Here is a 14,932-nt window from a genome sequence, read left to right as displayed (position 1 = left end):
TTGAAAAGACTGATAGGCCACGCTTAGCAGCTTTGTTTGGCTTAGTGAAAGAATTGAAATTCAAATACCAACAAATGTAGATACATATTTATTTTAATGTTTTCTCTGTAAGTGAAATGTAAATTTCTTTGAGAAATAAAGTTCTTTAACCACAATAGTGACAGGTTGCTAGCCAATCGCCTAAACAAAGAATCCCAAGTTCATAAGCTTATCGCTTAGTCGCCTTTCACGACATCCATGGGAAAGAGATGGAATTGTCCCATTCTTTTTTCAAACGGTGCCGGGAACCACACGGCAAAGTTAATTCGCAGATTAACCTACACATATCCAACCAAACATTACCTGGCCAGGTTTGGTACAGTTGTCCGCATAAATATCGTCCACTGGCACGTGGGACAGCGGCCTCATGCCGCGACGAAGCGTACGGCCGTCATACCAGCTCAGGTAGACGAACACTAGCAGAGAGAGTAAAGTCGGGCCGAAAGACGCGTATAGGACTATGCCTCTGTAACGATAAATTATATCTGTCAAAATGTTGTATAGAAAATAAATAAATATAAACATATATGCGGGACAAATTTTACATTATTAAGTAAATATGTAATAATACTATAATAATACATACATAAAATCACGTCTCATCCCCGGAGGGGTAGGCAGAGACTACCTCTTTCCACTTGCCACGATCTCTGCATACTTCCTTCGCTTCATCCACATTCATAACTCTCTTCATACAAGCTCGGCGGTTTCGGGTACTTTAGACCTGACCCTTTACCAGGACGTCCTTAATTTGATCAAGATACGTTCGTCTAGGTCTTCCCATTCCGACCTTTCCCTCCACACTCTCCTTGTATATCATACCCAACTTTCACTCCCATACATTAATCTCGGGACCAACATACATACATATAATCACGTCTATATCCTTTGTGGGGTAGACAGAGCCAACAGTCGTGAGCGGACTGATAGGCCAAATAATATAAAAACTCTATCATTTAGCCAAACAGCTGTAGGTGGCCAATCAGTCTTTTCAAGCCTTATTGGATCAGTCTTTTCAAGCCTGATTGGCTCTGTCTACCCCGCAAGGGTAGCAAAAAAATACAAGAAATTGTAAAAACAAAAATAAAAAAAATAAAACAAAAATAAATATATAGGTATAAACATATACCTACCTACGGGACAAATTTTACATGATTAAGTAAATAGGTATGTAATTATACATACATAAGTAAGTTTGTAACTGTGCGATGCTCTTTGTAACTGTCCGAGAGGATACCTGCACATTCAGGCAGCTATAGGTTATTCTGATTCACAAATCCTAATAATATCTATTATAAATGCGAAAGTTTGAGAGTATGTCAGTATGGATGTTTGTTACTCATTCACGCAAAAACTACTAAACCGATTACGATTAAATTTGGTATGTAGGTAGCTGAAGGCCCAGAATAAAATATAGGCCACTTTAAATCCCGGAGTTACCCCGGGATTGATTCCACGCGGACGAAGTCGCGGGCGGCCTCTATTATGTTATAATTTTGACACACTCAAACTAACTCACAAACAAACTAACTCAGCGTAACTCACGTTTGTACAGTAAACAGTTGTATGAACGCCAGCAAACAGAACAGTAGAGCTGCGCACGCGACGTTATATTTGAACTGCGCGTCCGGCTGGTTCCGGTATTGTCGCTCCTGACTGCTCCTCTTGAACCAGAGCGTGAGACGGTTCATGCCTTCCGAGTTATTGCTGGAAATAAAAGTATATTAGAAATTAGATTAAACTTGTTAACTTAATCAATAGATGTAGGCTTCTAGAGTATTAAGTTTACTAATTCTTGTTTTAAGCGATGGAATGCCAACCCGTCACTATCTGAATTTTTATTTCATAATTTCAGCATTACATACAAACATAATACATACAAACGTAATTACGTCTAACAGTCTTGAAAAGACTGTCTCAGTGCCGTGTGGTTCTCGGCACCTATAGAAAAAAAAATTAGGACAACTCCATCTCTTTCCCATGGATGTCATAATAGGCGACTAAGGGATAGGCTTATAAACTTGAGATTCCTCTTTTAGGCGATGGGCTAGTTACCTGTCACTATTTAGATCTCAAGTCTATCATTTAGTCAAGCAGCTGAACGTGGTCTATCAGTTATTTCCAGCCTGTCGGCTCTGTCTACCCCGCAAGGCATATAGACGTGATTGTATGTATGTAGAAAAAAATAATTACCTGCAATCGCAACATGTGGTCCTTTGTGGGAGTAAATTTTGTTCTATCATTGCTAAACTCTGCAACAAATAAAAATTTCACTACATCTGTACTAATATTATAAAAGTGAATAGTTTGTTTGTTTGAACGCGCTAATCACAGGAACTACTGTTAATTAATTAAGTTTTTTATATATAAAATTTGACATTTGACCTCTACCTTATTTTCTCTGCGTGTGTAGGGTTAAATTTAAAAAAAAAATAATAATGAAATGAGTTAATCCGCCACTGATGACAGCAGAGGCAGCTCTACTCACAGAAATGCCAATATTCTTGGCCAGCGTCGAATCGGTAATGTTGGCGAACGGTTTGTCAGCGCCCCAGCATTCCACGTACTTTGTCATCTTGCTGGAAGGTCGGGACCTTGAGGGTACGCCCGGCGTTGCTGTAAATTATGATGATGAAAAATAAATTAATATTGGAAAGATAAGATTATACCATTTTACATACAGACAAATGATCACGTCTATATCCCTTGTGGGGTAGACAGAGCCAACAGTCTTGAAAATACTGATAGGCTACGTTTAGCTGTTTGGCTTAATGATAGAATTGATATTCATATAAATTGCTAGCCCAATGCCTAAAAGAAAAGTCTCAAGTTTATAAGCCAACTAGCGACCCGCCCCGGCTTCACACGGGTGCAAAATTCGGAAAAAATTATACATAAAAACCTTCCTCTTGAATCACTCTACCTGTTACAAAAAACCGCATCAAAATCCGTTGCGTAATTTTAAAGATTTAAGCATACAGACAAACAGACTAAAATAGCGACTTTGTTTTATACTATGTAATGTAGTGATGTAGTGACCTTTAATTTTATACAACTAACTGCTTATAGACCCAATAGTTAGTGTAGGTCACAGACATATAAATATAAAGTGCCTTATGATCTTAAATCTGTGGTTATTTTGCTGTAGCTGCTAGCATTAAATTATCAAATATATTTCTTGAATAAAGATAAATTAATTAATAAACCATATTATATAAGATTATATTCGCTGAATTAAGCAATATAATAGGTAATATTATACATGTAACGCCATTAACATTATTATGTTGCTAAAAGTAACGTGAGGGTTTATGAATATAATATATGTATGTTTATAATAACAACATGCATTTCACTGATAACATTTTGAAAAACAGCATTTCAGATGATGTTGGTCTTGAAAACAACATCCAAGTTAACAACAAATGCTTCAATATGAACATGTTTCTAATTGTTCGGGTGTAATGCAAATGTATGTAGAGATAATTTTTAAATGATTTTTTTATTAACTGATTAATTTTTACATCAAATTGTAGTCACAATTCCAAAAAAACATTCATCAAATTACGGTGTTCTCGAAAAACAAAAACAAACATGAAAATTAACAACATTCGATTCAATACGACTATGTTTTCAATTCAATATATTTTTGGTTTATGTGGTGAAAAATAATATAGATGTAATAAATTAAATGTAGTTTATTTTTTTTACAGTCACAAGACTTGTTACGCATGATCAGGGGATATGTCAAATCAGAGACATGATAATACAAACTAAAATAATGACATTCTCAAAGGACTACCAACTAAAAAAACCGTTTCAAAATCGGGTATCTGAAAAAATCACAAACTGGTTAGCCACGAGTATTTGGGACTAACTTAAAGACTCCGTTGATATTGTACTTAACATCCTAGAGAAAAATGTAGGCGGTATCACATCGGAGGGCGTCGGAGTTGATTCACCAGATATAGAGGGCTCTTCTGTAGACACACGTAAAAAAACGTAAAAAGAAGGTAATACGCTTGTCTGTGACACTGAAGGTCCCGGGTTCGAATCCCGGCCAGGGCATGATGAGGAAAGAACTTGTTCTGATTGGGCTGGGTCTTGGATGTTTATCTATATAAGTATTTATTATAAAAATATACTAGTATCGTTGAGTTAGTATCTCGTAACGCAAGTCTCGAACTTACTACGAGGCTAACTGAATCTGTGTTATTTGTCCCGTATATATTTATTATTATTAAAAACAGATTCGATTTAATGTTGTGAACGAATTATGTCTAACTATATTTAGAAATAATATGATGTAGGTGACGTTTCGTGACTGTCGTTTTCACCTCATTTAATATTTTACTAAGTGCCTAGCCATTTCTTAATTTTGATCAAATTATTGAAATTGTCTGATTTTGTATTATTAGATTAAAGTATGCCTGTGGCTTAACTTGCGTAAAATCCCATTAAATTCCATTCTGGCGGTATTTTCCAGACATTCTATAAATAAGTCAATTTATTATGGGTATAAAGTTAAATCAAATTAAAATAAAATAAATAAATATTTAGAGCATATAGTAGGTAACCATTATGCCAAATTTCAAATGTATAAACTAGTGTAGAATAGAATAGAAAATAAAATTTATTTGCTTATGACAAGGCTTTACAAAAGGTGTAGAATAAAATATATTTCCTCCTGGTCAGCCATTAATTAGGTATAGCATGCAAATCATTATAAAATTACACATTGTATGTTTTGTATATTTTATCTTTCTTATATCGACACAAGAAATATTAAATCGTCTTTAAAAAAAGCTTTCAAGGTTTGCGTTTATTTCAAACAGTCATGTAAAACAGTCTTTATTGTTCAGTACGTACATCAAACATTCGGAATACGGAATACGAAATAGCAGATTTAATTAACATACAATTTATTATTCCATGTGAGTTTACCATGTATCAAGGAACCTTTGAAGATTGTACAATACTTTTTTCGGTTTTATACTTCTTATTATGAAATTGATGAGATATTATTTTGTCTGTGGTATGTGCTATATGTTAGGTAAGAAATCATTGTTTAATGTCTATTCGAAGTTAATGTAGGATTTTAAGTGGGGTGGGAATGCCTAGATCAACGTACCTTGATCAAAACTTTTCTCAGATTTCCTGAAAACCCGCGGGAGTAGGGATTTTCGTACAACGGGTCATTGTGCGTTAGAATTGGCTGGCAAAAGCTATTCAAAGCACGCCTCTAGCCTTTACGAGTACCTACTTAGAAGAACATAATTACCGCTCATAGGTACCTCTCATTCAGAAACTATATGATCACGTCTGTATCCCTTGCGGGGTAGACAGGGCCAGCAGTCTTGAAAGTCTGACAGGCCACGTTCAGCTGTTTGGCCTAATGATAAAATTGAGATATACATATATAATAGGATAAAGGATAGGCTTACAAACTTGGGATTCTTTTTCAAGGCGATGGGTTAGCAACCTGTCACTATTTGAATCTCAATTCTATCATTAAGCCAAACAGCTGAACGTGGCCATATAGTCTTTTCAAGACTATTGGCTCTGTCTACCCCGCAAGGGATATAGACGTGACGATATGTATGTATGTATATAATTCCTAGACATAACATACATACATAGACATGACGATATGTATGTATGTATGTATGTATATAATTCCTAAACATTACCTGTTCCCATGATAGGGCTGATGGCTCCAATAATGCTGCCGCTTCGGCTTTTGGGCTTGACCACGCTGCCGTTACCCAGACCTTCCCCGGGGCTGGTGGCGGTGGTGCTGTCGAAGGCCACACTCTTCGTTTCCACCTTCACCGACGCCCGTCTGCTTAGATCTGCAATAGCGTAGTGTATTAATGAGATTAATTTTCAAAACTGGATACAAGGTGTCTCTTAATATACATCGCATCTTACTTCAGGGCTAACTTAATCAGTGTAATTTGTCCCGTTTATATGTATTTATATATTTATCTCTTTCTCATGGATGTCGTAAAAGGCGATTAAGGGATATTCTTATAAATTTGTGATTCTTCTTTTAGGCGATGAACTAGCAACCTGTCACTATTTGAATCTCAATTCTATCATTAAGCCAAACAGCTGAACGTGACCAATCATTCCTTTCGAAACTGTTGGCTGTGTCTAATCCGTATGTATATTACATGCACAGACGTATACGACTATAATAAATCATTATCCCTTACGGGGTAGACAGAGCCAATAATCACAAGATTCAAACCAGGTAAGCTTAATGGTTGAATTATTATCGAGAGATGGTGACAATTTGCTAGCCCATCTCTCTCATTCTTCTTGTCATTGAAAAGCAGAAGAAAACTCTAGAATTGTTGTTAAAATATTCATTGATTCCACAGTATCAATTCTATTATCGGAGAACTATTCGCTCCAAGTAGATCTTAACGCTATGTTCAATCCAATTTAGCTATATCCTTTGCCAACCAAATTGCTTCGGAAAAGCTTTTCACGGCCGATGGTCGGTGTAAATTCATTCTGACTGGATTTACCGAATTTTGTTACTACAGTCTTTGTATCCTTAATTTTTGTTTACGTATTCTAAGAGCTCATTGATCTTCAAAACTAAAGGGGTTGAGTGATGGCCTCTGTCTGAATAGAAAATAAGAACATTAAAATTACATACATATGGTTACGTCTATATCCCTTGCTGGGTAGACAGAGCCAACAGTCTTGTAAACGTTGTATGGCCACGTTCAGCTATTTGGCTTAATGATAGAATTGAGATTCAAATAGTGGCAGGTTGCTAACCCATCGCCTAAAAAAGGATCCCAAGTTTGTAAGCCTATCCCTTAGTCGCCTTTTACGACATCCATGGGAAAGAGATGGAGTGGTCCTATTCTTTTTTGCATTGGTGCCGGGAACCACACGGCTCGAGTTAAATGATACCAACATTTTAATAAGCAAGGTGAAGTGTAATTAAGGATGTCCTGGTTAAGGGTCAGGTCAAAAGTACCCGAAACCGCCGAGCTTGCATGAAGAGAGTTATGAATGTGGATGAAGCGAAGGAAGTATGCAGAGATCGTGGCAAGTGGAAAGATGTAGTCTCTGCCTACCCCTCCGGGAATTAGGCGTGATTTTATCTATGTATGTATGAACTGTAAATAGTGACATTGGAAGTTCATCTAAGATGCCCATTCTTGTCCCTCCGGGCTTCTATCCAGGGAGGTGATGATCCAATCTAGATCACAAGCCACTTATAAGCAGCATAGACGCGCGTCGACGTTTTTATCGCGCGAAAAACTCGCTGTCCCTTTTCAAATCATAATGAAAAACGAAACAGCTATAGGCTTATAATAAGATTTATTTAAACAACAACTCAGATTTTTACGTGCGCTGCCTTTTTTTTAATTATGGATATTCTGGTTTGGTTTGGTTAGGTTGACTGGAAGAAATCCCATTTAGAATAGAATAGAATAGATTTATTTTCAAAATTGGATACAAGGTATCACTTATTGACGTCACATAACTTAAATCTAATTATAACTACTACCGCTTCCAAAGCGCATGTGTAGAAGAAGCGGCGGAACAAACTACACTGCAGCATTTTCATAGGACGTCAATTTACAAATATAGATCACTTAAATCTAAATCGTGGACGAATGCACATTGTCTACATTAAAAAACATGTATGAATGTAGAACTGATTATGTCAATACGAATATTTCGTCAAATAAAATAAATATAAAATAAAATATGTACATACTGTACAACATTGGGGATAAGTCCGCCATTGTACATACTGTTCTAAATCCAATAACTGTTTTGTATTTTGTTATATTTATTTTTATGTATGGTGCCGTGTGGTTCCCGGCACCAACACAAAAAAGAATAGGACCCCTCCATCTCTTTCCCATGGATGTCGTAAAAGGCGACTAAGGGATAGGCTTATAAAATTGCGATCCTTTTTTGTAGGCGATGGGCTAGCAACCTGTCACTATTTGGATCTCAATTCCATCATTAAGCAGAGCAGCTGAACGTGGCCATTCAGTCTTTTCGGGACTACTGGCTCTGTCTACCCCGTAAGGGATATAGACGTGACTATATGTAGGTATATATATGTATTTTTAAGTGCAATAAAGAGTTTACAAACAAACAAACAAACAAACCTCCAGTGGTCCTTATAGACTCAGTTCTCAGCACCCTAGGTGGTTCCAGTTCAACGAAACTATGCTGCGACGGTGCTGGACTGATGTTATCCCTAGTCCTGGTGGGGGACACTTCCTGGTACAGCGAGGACACGATGCTGGCCTTCCTGTCCACTGTGGTGACGGAGAGGCGGCCGTTCTCACAGAATCCTGTTGGTTTCTGCAAGACAATAACATACAGACATACATAAATAATAAATATACATATATTATTTATGTATGTTTATCTTTAATTATGTAGAAATGTATCTAATATATTTAAACGAGCAATTCTTGTTAATATATAAGAGTTTACAAACAAACAAACAAACAAATATGTATACTTACTCATGATGGAATCAAATTTATAAGTACTTTTTTTTAAACCTAAGGGACAGATTACACAGATTGAGTTAGCCTCAATTTTTTTTTTAATTTGTATTACTTTAATAATTTTTAATTTAATATTTGAATTTCAATTCTATTCGAATTTCAATCTCAATTCTATCACTAAGCCAAACAGCTGAGCCCTGAGCTGATACCTATTGCGTTTACGCATTTATTGTTCATTTGCAGAGGTCTGAGGTTGATTTAACCTACATTAGTTTTGTTTTTGGAGTGTAATTGATATCTGGGTAACGATTTCTATGAATATCGCCAAAACTAAACCTATTAAGCAACAATACAATTAAGATATTAACAGAGAACCGACCCAGTAAGTTATTCAATAACATAATTTCATCTACATCCATGTAGAACTGGAACTATAGTTTCATAATGACTTAAGTTAGGGATACTTAGAGCGTTCAGAGCACTTGTTGAATTGATTAACATACATACATAAAGTCAAGTGCCGTGTGGTTCCCGGCACCAATAGAAAAAGAATAGGAGGTATGAAGTGGTCCACCTTTTCCATGGATGACGTAAAAGGAAACTAAGGAACAGGCTTTAAAATTAAGGAATAATTAAAATTAAGGAATAGGCAACTAAGGAATAAAATAACTTGGGATTCTTCCTTTAGGTGACAGGCTAGCAACCTGTCACTATTTGAATCTCAAATCTATCATCAAAAAAAGAATCCCAAGTTCATAAGCCTATCCCTTAGTCGCCTTTTATGACATCTATGGGAACGAGATGGAGTGGTCCTATTCTTTTTTTTTATTGGTGCCGGGAACCACACGGCACTCACTTCACTCAATTTCACTTGATTTTTTCCTTATCGTAAAACAAGCAATCAAATCTAATGCACTAACGCAGAAAACATGGTTTTTTATTTTAGTATTTGAACCTTTGCCACCTTGCATCACGATTTTTCGTTCGGCCACTTTAACTATTCAACCACTGACGCTAAACAAACATACAATGTGGACGAACAAATCGTTAATATACAATGAGTCATATCTCTATCGGGTGGCTGCTCAATCAGGCGACTCGATATGACATCGGAGGCGCGTATTGCCAATTTCCGAATGTATCGAGTCGAATCAAATCGAGTCCGTGTCTGGCACACGTACATTCCACTCGAGTGTGTTTATATTGACTTTTCGTGTCATTTGTGGATCATGGATGTGAGTACAGTATAGAGCACAATATTTACCTCTCTCTCTCTCAACTTACGGTGTTCCCAGTTGCACCCTCTGCAATGATGCTTAGTTGCCTGGGGTCCACTTTCAGATATTAATCCTTCCATTTTGTCCAGTTTACGCCGTCTTTAGTTTTGACGGCGTCTGTGGCGCAGCGGTAGTACGCTTGTCTGTGACACCGGAGGTCCCGGGTTCGAATCCCGGCCAGGGCAGGATGAGAAAAGAACTTTTTCTGATTGGTCCGGGTCTTGGATGTTTATCTACTTTTACAAGTATTTATTATAATATATAGTATCGTTGAATTAGTATCTCGTAACACAAGTCTCGAACTTACTTCAATGCTAACTCAATCTGTGTAATTTGTCCCGTATATATTTATTATATTTATTTCATTATTAATTAGTTTTAAGATCAAACTAAGACAATTAATACGTAAATATAGAAAATTCAATTTTAAAACATTTTCCGATTTGTCTGCTTATGCTTTTGATCATGAGGCATTATGTGAAAATACACTCGACAATATTCTTCTTATCATCATCTAATGTTAACCATAACCTCCATATATAATAATTAATAGTTGAGTTTCTATACTGTTTCCTTAAAAAACCCCTAAATATAAAACTTTCCTTATTCACACAGTATGTACTTATATGGTGGTACTCTTTGTTAGTCAGAAGATGATCCCCTCCTTTTTCTCTACAATCATTTTCTGCCGTCCTCAAATTAAAAAGTAAATAAATGACAAATTAGACTTTTTATCTAACAGTTTTTTCAGCTTTTTATTTCATTTTTAAAATATTTTAATTCAATTGTACTAGGCTACTAGATTTAACGGGTAGTTTTGTGATAGTCGAAAATCGTTTTGGACGGATAAGGTAACTGCGTACAATTAACAGTATGTACTTTTTAGATTAATTCATTCAAAAGAAAATTAGCATGTAGTATTGGAAAGAGAAGTTTCCTTACATTTCAACAAACCGTTACATTTTCAAGATCTTACACTAGATTAAATTAAAAATGGTAAATTGGTTAGTAGCCTAGAAATCGTAATAATATAAGTTCTATATATGTATGTGATTTCAATGTAGAAATCCCCACATATGAGACAGCCCATATTATGAAAGTTGGCAAATTGAACTTACCCTACTTTAACGTAGGGGCAGAAGATTATCTCCCGAGCGACATTTTCCCGCGCATTTTAGGGTTACGTCACATCAGCTAAGAGCATCATTGTTCACACTACAAAGGGTTATGCACCGCGACACAGGAGATAATGGAAATGGCAGATTATGAACCAAATGGATATGAAAATCAAAATTTTGCTACTACTAAAACGTCGTTAACAATCTTTATTTAGTATAATACTAGCTGTGCCCGCGACTTCGTCCGCGTGGAATAGTTATTTTGGGCATCATTGAAGCCCTCAAGAATGAATAATTTTCCCCAATTTTTTTCATTCTCCGTTATTTCTTCGCTCCTATAGTTGCAGCGTGATGTTATAAAGCCTTTCTCGATAAATGGTATATGAAACGCAAAAATAATTTTTCAATTCGAACCTGTAGGGCCTGAGATTAGCGCGGTCATACAAACAAACAAACAAACTCTTCAGCTTTATAATATTATAGTATAATAGTATTTTGTATGAGATAATAGTTTATTGCAAATGAATAAATTTATCTTGGATAATTTAAGTAAGTTCTACTTTGTTCTTGATAGCTTTTAACACATACATCTTCACTTGGAAGAGTTAACGAATATACAGGGTGACTTTTAATTCAACTGCATAAATTTAACTGTTAAGCGTACTCATCTAAAGGATATTTAAAAACGTTAAAAGAAAAATATCGGTTCGTATTTCAGAAAGTACGAAAAAAAATAAAAGTATTAAAATCCACGATCCTAAATACGTCATATCACCCAGACCGGCGGAAAAGCGACGCGTAAGATTCAGAGGTCAACGATACAATTCATTCAGCTGAGCGATCTCGACAACTCTGTACTTTACTTGATCTTGATACTAGAAACAAAATTATTTTTCAGACATTTATTTACATGTTTAGTTTTAATTTCTTTTTGTAGTATTGGTCTTTAATAAAGCGTGTGACGTAGGTTTTGAGGGTTTTTTAAAAGTGAAAATGATGACGTTTAACTTAAATAAAAATAGGCTCAAACGGCTCAGAAGCATGGGTACAGTCTATGTTTAAAAGGATGCAGTTGTTTTAAATGTCACCCTGTATGTATTTATGCTGCCTCTACTCTTTCAAACCGAATCATTACAGATATCGTATTAGGCGGATAAAATTATTAATTTCACAGACGAACAACGTATCTGCAGCCGAAACTCCTGAGCGTAGGAAACTGGAATTTAGCATGTAAATTTCCTTATATGATCTAGGGGCGCACCAAGAGAGGATTCCTGAAAAATCCAGCTAGAACGAGAAATATCGAGATTTTTAGTATCGCGGGCGGAGTCATGGGCGTTCTCTTCATCTTCAATACAAGTAAATAAATTTTAAGCATCTAAAGCATATATATGTATATATGCATAAATCGATTCCTTGAGCCGAAAAGCCCCTAATCTGTAACTTTTATAAAAATCGTTGGAGCCGTTTCGGAGATCCTGATTATATATATATATATAATATATAAGAATTGCTCGTTTAAATATATTAGATACCGTGTGGTTCCCGGCACCAATACAAAAAAGAATAGGACCACTCCATCTCTTTCCCATGGATGTCGTAAAAGGCGACTAGGGGATAGGCTTACAACCTTGGGATTCTTTTTTTAGGCGATGGGCTAGCAACCTGTCACTATTTAGATCTCAATTCTATCATTAAGTAAAATAGCTGAACGTGGCCGATCAGTCCTTTTAAGACTGTTGGCTCTGTCTACCCCACAAGGGATATAGACGTGACCATATGTATGTATGTATATAAAACATTATACTCGTAAATGAGCTGTTGTTCACCCTTGCCTCAATTTAGTATCCGATTCTCTTATTGTCAGGTTGGCTGGAACTGACCCCACTTAGGGATGAGCCCGCCTTTGTACTGTACTACTGTTTTACATTTGTAATGTACTCCTTTAGTGAACAATGAAGCATTTACTTACTTACATAAATTTAAGTTAAAAAAAATTAATAAGTAACAGCAAATTAAACTATCTTTAAATAATGTTACTGAACGGGCCGAGGGTCTTTTAGGTCTTGTCAGAATAAAAACAGAATTTTGCCTGTTCAAGGTGCGTCTTATTGTCATCTTGTCCTTTTTGTTCACAGTCTGTCAGTCAGTTTTGGTCATCTAAAAAGTTAAGTCAAAAGTCTGTTTGTCCATGAAGGCTGAACGGCTGCTAAAGTTACCTTGGGCGGTATGATGAGGAAGGTTTCAACCTTGTGGTCAGCCAGATACCCTTCCCTGGAGGCGCCGTCTCCTGGCTCCACTTCAAATCTTCCACCGAGCTGATGCATAGTCGCTTTTGTGATGTGAACTCGCCTGTAACAATGAAACACTTTCTTTTTACGATTACCATTACACCTTTGACTTGTTACATACAAATATACAACGTATAATGACTTCTTTATCCCTAACGGGGTAGACAGAGCCAACAGTCTCGCAAAGACTAAAAGGTCACGTTCAGCTGTACGGTATTGAGATTCAAAACGCGACATGTTGCTACTTCTAGTCCATCGTCTACAAAAAGAATCCCAAGCTTATTAGCCCCGTCCTCAGTCGCCTTTTACAACATTGATTTCCTTTTATTTTGTAAAAATACCTACATTTTTTCACATTCTTGGTGTGTCTCTATTGCCCCCTTAACTATTTTTAATTTTTATTCACGCATTTGAAGAAATTTTAAGAAGTACCTAACACACATACTGCTTAAATTGGACATACATAGATATAAGTACTTAAATATAATTTAATTCAATCAATTAAAAAGGAATTCGGGACATCGACTGATGGCAAGGTTACCCAGTCAATAGATGAAACCTTAAATGCTTACTTCCACAGAAAGCAAGCTTATCTTTGTAAGCACAGAACATTAGTTTACAACATGATATATGACGTTTCTCAGTGGAAAATAAAAATATATTATTGCTGGTACGCAGTTATACGCCAAAAAAAAAATACAATTTATTTGAGCCTCTCATACGCCTCATACATAATTCACGACAAACTATTGAACGTATTGAATGAAACTATCGCATAAAAGATGATGGATCTATCGAAGCCACATCAATGTCATATCACTCGGAAAAAAAGATATAAGTGTGTAAAAAATACTTCTGTAATATTACATTGATATCCCGAATAAATACGTGTGTAATAACGTGCATTGATACACCGAATAAGTAATTTTTTTTTAAAGAAGGTTTTCTCTTAATTAAGTTTAGTAATCACTTCAAGAATCACTACATAGTATAAAACAAAGTCGCTATTTTAGTCTGTTTGTCTGTATACTTAAATCTTTAAAATTACGCAACGGATTTTGATGCGGTTTTTTGTAACAGGTAGAGTGATTCAAGAGGAAGGTTTTTATGTATAATTTTTTCCGAATTTTGCACCCGTGCGAAGCCGGGGCGGGTCGCTAGTATGCTATAATCCTAGTTGCATCCTCACCACTCTGAAGAGGTGCCCTGGAAATGCATTTAACCATGGATCCTGGATTGGGTGAATCAGGATTTTACTCTATAAAGCAACTGACTCTGACTGATCTGATCCTCGCATCCTTGGCAGGTGAACCTAACACGTATCATGGTTACACACGCAAAATTGTTAAAAACGCACTCGAATTTTCCAGAAAGGGTTTTTTAAGGTTTTAACTACAAAACAAAAAAAAACGTTGTTTAAATTGTTTCATTTTGAATTGAACATAAAAGTACTTACTTTTTATCAAATCAGATATACATAAATACAAGTGACTAGGGGAGCATAAAAAAATACATATGCACATATATAAATCACGTCTATATCCCTTGCGGGGTAGACAGAGCCAATAGTCTTGAAAAGACTGATAGGCCACGTTCAGCTGTTTGGCTTAATGATAGAGTTGAGATTCAAATAGTGCAGATTGCTAGCCCATCGCCTATAAGAAGAATCCCAAGTTCATAAGCCTATCCCTTAGTCGTCTTTC

General features: G+C 36.1%; 1 protein-coding gene across 2 annotated transcripts in view; it reads right to left on the bottom strand.

Moving 5' to 3' along the window:
* Positions 1-14,932, bottom strand: part of LOC106133297 (adenylate cyclase type 2) — a 171,552-nt gene that overhangs the window by 12,054 nt on the left and 144,566 nt on the right. For both annotated transcript variants that reach the window (XM_060946552.1, XM_060946553.1), the window contains exons 9-15: positions 13,158-13,290; positions 8,193-8,391; positions 5,730-5,891; positions 2,528-2,655; positions 2,233-2,291; positions 1,585-1,746; positions 343-505 (exon numbers count right to left, since the gene is read on the bottom strand). In XM_060946552.1, the coding sequence (XP_060802535.1) occupies positions 343-505; positions 1,585-1,746; positions 2,233-2,291; positions 2,528-2,655; positions 5,730-5,891; positions 8,193-8,391; positions 13,158-13,290 (1,006 nt within the window). The remainder of the gene's footprint in view (positions 1-342; positions 506-1,584; positions 1,747-2,232; positions 2,292-2,527; positions 2,656-5,729; positions 5,892-8,192; positions 8,392-13,157; positions 13,291-14,932) is intronic.

The sequence above is a fragment of the Amyelois transitella genome, chromosome 11, assembly GCF_032362555.1.
Source record: "Amyelois transitella isolate CPQ chromosome 11, ilAmyTran1.1, whole genome shotgun sequence".
Lineage (NCBI taxonomy): Eukaryota > Metazoa > Arthropoda > Insecta > Lepidoptera > Pyralidae > Amyelois > Amyelois transitella.
This window is presented reverse-complemented; position numbering and strand designations above follow the sequence as displayed.